Below are 11,432 nucleotides of genomic sequence, written 5' to 3' on the forward strand. Positions count from 1 at the left end.
ACATGGAGACAGAAGAACATTGATAAATTCACAATTGGTGTCCTTTAAATGCCAAAATATTCTAACTTGAGGGTGTTTCGTTTCCTGCATATGCAAAACGTTTTGTATAATTTTTTTACTTTCAAAGTTGCTTTAACGAAAAATATTTAAAAAACAACCCCGCTCTTTTTAAAATAGACAAGTTAAGCATATAAAAAATTTCCGCGTAATGAAAAGTGACGGATATCTGGCTATAAATAGCGGAGTAGAGAACATCTCTTAACATATCAAGTACAATTTGTATTCATATCACTCTCTACATCCTTTGTTTTAGAAAGCACGTCTCAAGGTCCGCGCCTAGAAACTAATCATTCCAATCTCTTTATTTTCAATATAAAATATTATATCAATGACTCTACTTCTATTTTTGAATGAATTTACACATGTTTTTGGTAAAGTTTTATAACTTTTCTTGTATTTTCTTTCTAAATTGTTTTTTTTTCTAGGAACGAAAAGAAATGTCGACCGAGTCGTATGAAGATGCCCTTGAAAGATTAGGAGAGCTTCTCAGGTACACACACACTTTCTTTCTTTCCAAAAGCAGATGAGACATCTTGGACTTTGCGGGTTTTAGAATTATCATCAAAACCGTAGATCATTTCCTCCATTTATTGTACCTTGACCCATAAAAAAGTGCGTATGTCATCTAAAATGTGTAATATGAAAAGGTGAATTAATTTGCAGTTGTAAATCGGATCTCGGGAAAGTGACAGCGACAAAGATTAAGAAGCTATTTGATGAGCTAGAGGAACATAAATCCAACAAGTCATCAGATGCTGTACAACGAATCCAATCCGGATATATCCATTTCAAGACACACAAATATTTGTACGTTTTATTCCTAATTCCGTATGGAACGAACCGTCCAATTTAATATCAAACATATATATTCCACATCCAAAAATGCAAAAACATACAAATTACCATGCAATACTCCGAGTTTTTCTACAACAATGGTTTATATCGATTTAGTCCCACCAGTTTGGCTAACTAAAGCATTTTAGACAAATTATTATATGTTGGCAAAAAAGACCACCTTTTTTCCTACACATAAGAGCATGATTATCGGGTGAAACCCATTTTGGGTTTCTAAATTTTTTTTTTTTTTAATCTGATTAAAAAAAAATTAAAACGGAACCAATCGCGGGCCGCCACATGTCGTGGGACCCGCAAAATAGTGTAAGAAACTGGCCAAGTGCGATCCGTAATTGGCGACGTTGGTGACCGTTTTGTAAAGAAAACATGGGGTCCACACACTGATTTCATGCAGAAACCCATTTTGGGTTCCGCGATAATCATGCTCTAATACTAGTGCTTATAAATACTTTTATATTTTAATCTAGTTACCTAATCAAAAGGGTATAAGACGGAATGAGTGTTTTTTAAGAGTTATTTTTGGGCTCACCAGCCAATAGGATTTTATTATTTCAAATTCGATATCTTTTAATAAAAGGAAACAAAATATTATAAAGTTATATTATGTTTTTAAAATAAAAAAGTAAAAAAAAAATAGCAGCTACAGGAAAAAGAATTAAAAAAATCTTTTTAACGTCGTCAGCAAAACACTAAACCCTAAATCCTAATCTCTAAACCCTAAACCCTTGGGTAAACTTAATCCCTTGGATAAACCTTAAACCTTTGGGTAAACTCTAAACCCTTGGGTAAACCCTAAACCCTTGGATAAATCCTAAACTCTAAATAAAAACACTAAACCCTAAAACTCTAAACCATAAATCATAAACCCTAAACCCTTGAGTGTTTTAGTGTTTAGTGATTTTGATTTAGAGTTTAAGATTTATCCTACAGTTTAAGATTTATCCTAGAGTTTAGGGTTTACTCAAGGGTTTAGGGTTTAGGATTTAGGGTTTAGGGATTAGGATTTAGGGTTTAATGTTTTGCTGACGACGTTAAAAATATTTTTTTTTTTGTAATTTCTACTACTTTTTATTTATTTCTTTTTACCTTTTAATTTTAAAAAGATAATATAATTTGACAATATTTTGTTTTTTTTTTTTCTTTTTTTAAAAGATATCGAATATGAAATAACACAATCCTATTGGTTGGTGAACCCAAAAATAAGTCTTTCTTTAAGTTATGGATGATTTTATTGTGTATTGGTTAAATAAAGATTGCTCATTATATGGTTGTTTCATCCATTTCCAGGAAGAAACCTTCGTTGTACAATGCACTTGCCAAGAGCCAAAACCCCAAGGTTTTAAATTTTGCTGATCTAAGTTATTAATATTATTATTTTTCCTCCTTTGGTGGTTTCCTTTTATCGTTTCATCTTTCTCTAATCAGCCAAAAATAGTATGAAACAGAAGAAAATGATTAGTCCAGCAATTATAATAGTGCCTCTATGGGCAAGCTACTAAGACCATGATTATCGGGTGAAACCCAAAATGAGTTTGTAAAAAAAATTTTCTGTCTTATCTGATTTATAAAAAAAAAAAAAACACGTGTCGTGGGGTCCGCAAAACATGACAAGGATCATTCAAACATCGATCTTTAACTGGCGCTTATGGTTACCAATTTTTATGTTTTTGTGGTCCCCTCTAAAAAACTGCTAAAAGCCCCCAATGCACATGCCTTAATAAAACTAAAAACCCTAAAAATTAGAAAGGAGGGTTAAGAGTGCATGCTTGATTGATATCCTCTTACAAATGTAAACTTTGTTTTGCAGTTTCTGGTGTTTGCTTGTTCGGATTCCCGAGTTAGCCCTTCTCACATCTTGAACTTCCAACCTGGGGAAGCCTTTGAAATTAGAAACATTGCAAACATGGTTCCGCTTTTTGACAAGGTTCGTCAAATTTTTTTCATGTCATTCTAATTATCTTCAAACCAACGTCACAAGTTGTCGTTAGTGGTTAAATAACATATGCATTGTCTCTTTGGAAACTTGCAGACACAACACTCTGGTGCTGGTGCGGCCATGGAATATCCAATTACAAAACTAAACGTACGTAATAATTAATTAATGACCCTATTCGATAGCATTGCTTCTTAGAGATATTTGTCTTGTCTTGCTCTTTTTGATCGTACATGGTCGCCATAAGATACTTAGTGAAAACAAGACATGACCTAGTTTAAACCCTAAGATATATATAATGTAATGTTTTGTCATTATCAGGTGGAGAACATTCTGGTGATTGGTCACAGCCGTTGTGGTGGAATAAAGGCACTCATGTCCATTGAAGATGATGCAGCTCCCAATAAGAGGTAACTAATCTCAATACGCTAATTTAATCAAATATTCATTACGTGTTCATGATCAAGAATGAGACGGTTTCTTGAGAGATTGGTTCACTAACTTCATTGAAATTCTTTGAAATGGCAGCGTCTTCATAGAAAACTGGGTCAAGATCGGTACATCAGCCAAGAACAAGATTAAGGAGGAGTTTAAAGACCTGAGCTTCGAAGAACAGTGCACCCATTGTGAAAAGGTATGTAATAAAAAATAAAAATACACATTGTCTCTGTTTCCTGTCTTGGGTTGGGTTTGTAACTGAGATTGCCTTGGGTTTTAAGGAAGCGGTAAACGTTACATTGGGGAATCTGTTGTCTTACCCATTCGTGAGAGAAAGAGTGGAGAAGGGAAAGCTTGCCTTAAGAGGAGCTCACTATGATTTCGTGGATGGGACGTTTGAACTCTGGGAACTCGACGTCAAGACCACCCCTGCCTTTGCCTTTTCTTAAGATATTACTCCTTACCTTTTCTCTATGTTGCTTCTAAGTGTGTTGTTACCATGTAACTTGCTTCTGATTCTTGTTTATGTCTATTTGTTTATGTTTCTGTGTGAAAAGAAATGAATAAGCTATAAAAAGCATAAGTTGTGTTCCAAAAAAAAAAAAGCTATAGAAAGCATTATTTTAGTTTACAGTTTATTTAAGTTTATGACTCCAATTCCAAACACTATACAACGAGTCGATGAATCAAACAACAATCATTAATCTCTGCCTCTTAGATTACAAATGAACAAGACCTGATGAAATCAAAAGACTCCCTCCTCCTCTGGCGACGTTTAAGGCTAAAACCTTCTATATCACCGCCAGAGAACCGAATAAATTACGATGTACGAAATATCTGCTTAAGATTTAGGATAATCAGCTTCTGCTTTTGTTATATGGGTCTTGTTACCGGATAACTTTTTTTTACTGTGTTTATTATTTTTTCATTGTTAGCCTACTTAGATCATTTCAATTGTATTTTGCTATTTTTCTCTAAAATAAAACAAATTCTATAATAGAGACTGAGTTTATTCTATTGTATTTTTTCTAAAATGTCATTTTTCAAAATATAGAAAAAGTTAAAGATTGTTATTTCTTCTTCTAAATATAGAGGAAAATAGCAAATTTTATTTTTGAGGAATAAATAGAGGTTGCTTGGAGTAATTTTACATCTAAATGTTATTATAAAGCCAAATATAGAGATGGGTTATAAAGTTCATTCTCGTTGAATAATGGTGTGAAATATATATATTTTTTTCTTTTGGATTCCAGACCTAAATTTTGTATCTATTCCTTTTTCATAGAGTTATCTTTTTTAATTTTAATATATTTACTTGTATAGTTTTTCTAAGATGCCGCCCATCAAATTTTGTCATTTATGTAACTTAACTATTTCCATTTACATTTCAAATATTGCAATCTATATATTTGTTATAGAATTTTTAGTATTGAAGTTAATATGAGCTCATTTTTGTAAATTTTATATTAGAGATTTAACATTTTTAAAAAATAAATAACGTTAAGAATAAAAATGTTATTGATTAAAATTTTGAAGGGTATATTTTAATATTTTTAAGTGTCGATGTAGATATAAAAATATTTAATTCTATTTATTGATTAGAATAATTTTTTGATTAACCATATATGATTAGAATACTTATTTCATTTCTATATTTAAATTAGAACCTATGTTTTTATGGGTAAATATATCCGTCCTAATTATTTATATACTAGGTGCTTCGCTCGCGCATGTAAGCATAATAATTTTATAATTATTTATTAATACATTTATTACTAACTAAAAGACTATAATGATAAATTATTATTTATTTTTAGTTTGAAAGTTATACCGCATTATAAATTTTTTGAACATTTATTTGTACACTATGTTCAATATTAATAATAGATCTTAAAAATCAATCAACATTCTCTTTTCAATTATATAAAATTAAAAATTATACTTGATTAATATTTAATTATTTGTTCTCTGTTTTTGAATTTTTAAATTTTTATTTAAATATATTTTCGGATAATAACACAATATATATATCCCTGTTCTAAAAATCGGCCGTCTAGCTAGGCGCTGCACGTCACTCTTCCGCCCCGATTTATGCCAAATCGGTTTAAAAAATCGGATATCCGATTTTTTCCGCCTAGACCGCCTAAATGACCGCCTAGCCGCCTAAATGACCGCATAGCCGCCTAGGCGGCCGCCTAATCTATTTTTATTTTTATTTTTTATTTTTTTTATTTTTTTTATTTTTTATTTATTTTATTTTTAATAATATTTTTATTTTTTATTTGATCAAAAATTTTATAAATATCATTTATATTTATAATTTTGATGAAAAATACACTATATTAAGTTTATATATTCTATTTGTGTGTTTTATACAATCTTAAACATGAAAATGTATTAATGTTATACACAATTAAAGATTAACATGTTTTATAACACAGTAAACCATCTAAAAATTCCGCCCCGTATAATTTCCGATTAATCCCCGATTTTCTCTTTAGGCGCTAGGCCCAACCCGACCGCCCAACTAGCGCCTAGCGCATTCCCGAACAGGGATATATATATATATATTTATTTACTTTAAAATATATTTTAAATTTTTTGGATAATTCATATTATTATTAATTTTAATCACTTTTCTAATAAAATAAAAATTAAATTCTGTTTTTATTTGTTGATTAATTTATATATTTTATTCATTAAGGGTATAAACGATATTAACTACTCTAACTTTTAACTTGAGAGTTTGGATGTAAAAAATCACTTTGCAAATAATAGTATATACATATAACAAATATTATTTTGAGTAAACCAGTTTGGTACTTACCAAAACTTGTGTTGCAGGAAAACTCCAAATATTCAATGTATTTGATTCTTCCATGGTGTCCATAAACCTGAAATAGAAGAAGAGTAGGCTTCACAGATGCTGCTTGGAACTCGACAAACCAAACTAGAGGTTGCGGATGGCTCTTCTTTAGTCCAGAGGGTTTAGCAATTTTACAAGGTTCTGCTTTTTTCAACACATCTCATCACCAATTATGGCTGAGGCTTAGGCTATTTGACCGGCTCTCACACATGCCTGAGAAATTGGTATCTCAGAAATCTGTATCAAATCAGATTGGCAGGCGCTCATCGAATCTCTCTCTCCTCGCATTGTCTTCCGGCAGATCTCTACGGAATCACTCAGAATTTTATCTTCATTTTTCATTGTTTCTTTCTTTGTTTTCTTTTCGTGCGCTCTAAATTTTATGGCTGATTCGTTGACGAAGGCATCCTTGTATTCAAACTACTCTACCCCATCCAACTAGTTTTGGCTCAGGGTTTGAGTCTTTTATAATATGTGGTGTTAGAAAAAAAAAGGAAGATGTATAAAAGGAATTTAAGCATTTAACAACAAATTGGGAAATACATATATAAAGATCCATAACATCCAAATATTTATTTTGACTGATCTTTATTCTCAGTATGTGCTATTGGAGAAGTATATTGAAGATTCAACGGCAACAATTAGGAAACCTGGTATTAGCACAAGTAAAAAACGCTACATCGCCAAAAATTAAATTACTAAGCAAAAATAAAAATAAAACATTATTTACATAAATTTATGTAAAATATTATATTATAAAACTTATAAATTATATGTTTTCTATTAAAAATTATAATTTATGAAAAAACTCAAATTTAGTTTAAAAGATAATTATTCATTTTGAAAGCACGAATTAAAATCTACGGATTAAAATCTAGTTTAAGAACTAAAGCAGTCAAACTAGACTACAAGTTAAATGTTTTATCCGCACTCATGTAGTTAAACTTGGTCATATTATCATATATTTTATATATATATATATATTTGTGTGTTACTATCCTTAAAGTCATGGTTGGATAATCAGAATTTTGTTGATTGGCTCCCGAAAGTGATGAAGGAAGAAACTGTGAAGATTATCAATCTACAAAGTCATGTAAGCTACAATTTGACAATTTCAACTCAAGATTCAACGCTTTGGGGGAGGATAGATCCATTGTGGTTTTATTGGTCCAACGCGAATATCCTCATATTCTGAGGTTTTCTACATTTCTTATTCGTTTATGATGTTTCAATGTCTCATAGTCCACGTAGAAATAATTTGTGAACGTGTACTATGATGTGAAGGTATATATATTATTGAAAAACCCTAATGACAGAAGAAGGCGATGGCGACGGCGATACCCAGCTGCGATCGATTAATCCAAAAACCGCAGAGGAGGTTTTGGCTTGCGGATCTCCTCTGGGCCTCGTGGCCGGATCAGCGGAGGAAAAGCTGAATGCTCTGCTCTCTCCAAAAGTTGCGATGGTAGAGGGAGGTCACGGGAAAGTTTCCTATTCTGATGTGTTGTTGGAAGGCTCCTCAGTTACAGAGGATTTCCCTGAGTTCGTGGTTAAGGATGGAGTTGCGGAGGTCAAGATCCCAGTCTCGTTAATGGAGGATGCGGAGCCACTGTGGCGGAGTTTCATTGTGGGTTACTTCATGAATGACGCCCTTCACATTGGCACGATTCATGCGACGGTGAATAGGATCTGGGCATCTCAAGAGAAGAAATCTAGAATTGACGTTCAGTTCATTGGTAAGACGACTGTTCTTTTCCAAATCGAGGATGCAGCGGTGAGAAACAGGATATTGAAAAGGAAGTTCTGGCATATTTTTGATGTGCCGCTGATGTTGGGGAATGGACACCAGAGACTGCTCGATCGCCTCCTGATCTCTCAGCAATGCCTTTGTAGGTGGATCTAATGAATGTTCCAGGTTATCTATACTCCAAAAAAGGATTAAGCTTCTTGTCAAGAACCTCTGGAAAGTTTATCAAACTGCACCCAAACACTGAGCACTTTGTGCGTATGGATGTTGCCCGTGTACTGGCCGAGGTTGATCTGACCAAGCCGCTACCTAACAAGATCAGTTTCAAGGGACGTGGAGGCGCAGATGTCATGGTCTCTATCAGTTACCCATGGCTCCCTCCTAGATGTACCTCATGCTCGAAGTGGGGACACTTGACAAAGGATTGTCAGATCGCAAAGATGGATAAAAATGTTGGCCAGGAGTTAGTGGTAAGTGTTGCAGGCTCAGTGAATGATGCAGTCGTGTTGGAAGGCTTCACGGCTAAGGACACAACATAGAAGTCATGCACTGAGATTGTAGCTAAACTAATGGAGGATCTGGAAGCAATGTCTGGAGAGACTAGCCTGGCTCGAGCCACAGTTCCTGTTGGTGTAGTTGCGCAAACCAAACCCCTTGAAACAACTCTTAACAGAAGTGAATGGTCTCTTGTCTCTTGCCAGAATAGTGGCTTGGTGATATTTTCTCCAAGGGCTCAGGAAGACAGCATCTGTGTCTCGCTAAATGGATTCCAGGCCCTTCAGGATAGTAGAGAGGAGTGTGAGTTTGTGGAAGATGAGGAAGATGAGGAAGATGAGGTGGAGGAAACCATGGAGTACTCAAAATCAGAAGCTATAGCACATGGTGAGGGCGTGGTAGTTGATGGATCGAGTAAGAAGAGTATTTCCTCAAACAGGCAGGGAACATCTCAGCGCAACAGGGGCAGAGGATCGAAACTGCTGATAGTAAACTCGAGGGATCTGGTACATGCAGTATCTCAGCATCAGAAGGGTCCAAAGCCAAGCCAAAAAGCTTCCTCCCGGAAGCACTGATGTCGTCAATCTTTGCATGGAACATGCGTGGGTTCAATAAGCCACGCAAACAAAGGTAGTAAGATATTGGGTGCGAGCGGCGAAGCTGTCTTTTGGCTGTTTACAAGAGACAAGAGTGAAGGAGGAAAATTTTAAGAAGATTTTTGATGCTACGTTTCCTGGTTGGAGCTGTCTAAACAACTACTCTAACCATAGGCTTTGCAGGATATGGGTTTGTTGGTCAGACGATGTGGAGGTATGTCCGGTTTCGGTGAGTGCGCAAATGATCACTGTTTGGGTGCGATACAAGGCATCTCGTGACACGTTCCTCAGCTCTTTCATCTATGCATCCAACTGTATGATTGAAAGAAGGGAATTATGGAGTGAAATAGAAGCTATTGCGGGATCAGTGGCGGGCACAAACAACTCTTGGATCATCCAAGGTGATTTTAATGTTGCTCTCTCAGCGAAGGAGCATTCCCGGGCTGTAGAATCTGCAATGGACAGGATTTCGATGAGGGATTTTCAGAATGTGGTTTATAAGTGTGATATGATGGACTTGGCGCAGGTTGGACCTTCTTTCACCTGGTCAAACAGTCAAGAAGCAAACCCTATCAGTAAGAAGTTGGATCCGGTCATGGTTAACAATTGCTGGATCAATGAATTCCCAAACTCCTTCGTCACTTTCGAGGCAGGGGGTGTTTCAGATCATCTTCGAATGCATATTCAGCTCCGAGCTGCAATTCAGGGGAACTTGAAACCATTCAAATTTTTTAACCACACTGCCTCTCGCCCGAGGTTCCTCGAAGTGGTTGCTATGGTCTGGAACAAAACAGAGGCTCTGTTTCATTCACGTTTTGCTCTTCGGAGGTTTCAGGATAAGCTTAAAGCTCTCAAGTCTGAGATGAGGGGCCTAAATAGGGACATGTTTGGGGACTTACCAGGTCGGGTTAAGCTTGCTTACGACGACCTATGCATGAAGCAAACAGAGGCAATGCAGAACCCCCAAGCCTCGACATTTGAAGAAGCTTCTGATGCTTGGGAGCACTGGCACCATGTTTCGGGAATTGAGGAGCAGTTTTATTACTAGAAGTCTAGAGTCCAATGGATGGGGCTGGGAGACAGAAACTCTCAGTTTTTTCACGAAGTTACTCAAAGTCGCAATATCTGAAATACTATAAGGAAGATAGTCTGCAGATGGTCGTATCCTCACCTCCCCACCAGATATCAAGCGTGAAGCTGCATCTCATTTTGACAACTTCCTGAATGCTCCGCAGAGTGCCCAGGCGGTACTTCCTGACGTCCTTCAGGGCCTGATAGACTACAGGTGTTCCCCTGCAGACGCTGTCAACCTTACGAGGCCGGTTGAGGCAGCAGAGATCACGGAAATTCTGTTTTCTATGCCTGCAAATAAAGCTCCTGGACCTGATGGATACCCAATGGAGTTCTACAAAGCCGCTTGGCCAGTGATAGGTAAAGATTTAATCACAGAGATACAATCCTTTTTCCTATTTGGGTTTATGCCGCACAGTATCAATGCTACATTGTTGTCCCTTGTCCCAAAGACCACAGAGGCAGAAAAGATGACTGACTTCAGGCCCATCGCCTGCTGCAATGTGATATATGAAGTTATCTCAAAGATCATTGCGAAGAGACTTAAGGCCACTCTTCCTGAAGCCATCGAGCTAAATCAGCGTGCATTTGTATAGGGTAGGTTGCTTCTGGAGAACGTCCTATTGGCCACTGAGCTCGTCAAGGACTACCACAAAGATTCAGTTTCATCGCGATCTGCAATCAAGCTGGATATCTCTAAAGCTTTCGACACAGTGAGCTGGTCTCTTATTGAGGATACCTTGAGGGCTATGGAATACTCGGATATGTTTGTCAGCTGGATAATGAAATGTATAAGCACTGCAGCGTTCTCTGTCTCTGTTAATGGTGAGCTGGAGGGGTTTTTCATAAGCAGTAGAGGCATAAGGCAAGGCTGCTCATTATCCCCTTATCTCTACGTTATTGTTAGTAATGTGCTGTCAAAGCTCATCAATAAATCAGTGGTGGAGGGTCAAATTGGGTTCCATTCTCAGTGTCGGGAAGTTAACCTCTCTCACCTGAGTTTCGTAGATGATATAGTGGTGTTTACAGATGGATCGCCCGCCTCTCTCGTTGGGACGCTACAGGTGTTTGATGAGTTTGCTTCTATGTCTGGTTTGCGGATCAATGTGACAAAGTCTACTGTATCTGCAGCAGGGCGAGGGCGACGGGCTCTAGAAGAGGCTGCTACGATCTCGGGTCTCCCGGTTTTAACGCTTCCTATCAAGTATCTTGGTCTACCCCTCACTACCAAGATTATGACTAGGAATGATTATGAGCCATTGACCACGAAAATTAGGAATCACTGCTCTCATAGACTAGTAAAGCTCTCTCGTATGCTGGACGGCTCCTGCTTATCAAGTCAGTCATAGCCAGCATCACTAACTTCTGGTG

The 11,432-nt window shown here is 36.4% G+C and overlaps 2 protein-coding genes across 2 annotated transcripts; both read left to right on the top strand.

The window, feature by feature from the left end:
• The first annotated feature begins 231 nt into the window (after window positions 1-231).
• On the top strand, window positions 232-3,917 carry LOC111213491 (beta carbonic anhydrase 3). The gene is made up of 9 exons (XM_048761170.1): window positions 232-328; window positions 486-550; window positions 724-867; window positions 2,203-2,251; window positions 2,723-2,839; window positions 2,945-2,998; window positions 3,170-3,258; window positions 3,377-3,482; window positions 3,568-3,917. The coding sequence occupies exons 2-9, from the start codon at window positions 498-500 to the stop codon at window positions 3,733-3,735; spliced, it is 780 nt and encodes a 259-aa protein (XP_048617127.1). The 5' UTR covers window positions 232-328; window positions 486-497; the 3' UTR covers window positions 3,736-3,917.
• Window positions 3,918-8,468: 4,551 nt separating this feature from the next.
• Window positions 8,469-11,410, top strand: LOC111213493. Its single transcript, XM_022715254.1, has 5 exons — window positions 8,469-8,792; window positions 8,834-9,024; window positions 9,165-10,005; window positions 10,226-10,564; window positions 10,658-11,410. The coding sequence occupies exons 1-5, from the start codon at window positions 8,469-8,471 to the stop codon at window positions 11,408-11,410; spliced, it is 2,448 nt and encodes an 815-aa protein (XP_022570975.1).
• The last annotated feature ends 22 nt before the right edge of the window (window positions 11,411-11,432 follow it).

Source organism: Brassica napus, chromosome C6 (genome assembly GCF_020379485.1).
Source record: "Brassica napus cultivar Da-Ae chromosome C6, Da-Ae, whole genome shotgun sequence".
NCBI lineage: Eukaryota > Viridiplantae > Streptophyta > Magnoliopsida > Brassicales > Brassicaceae > Brassica > Brassica napus.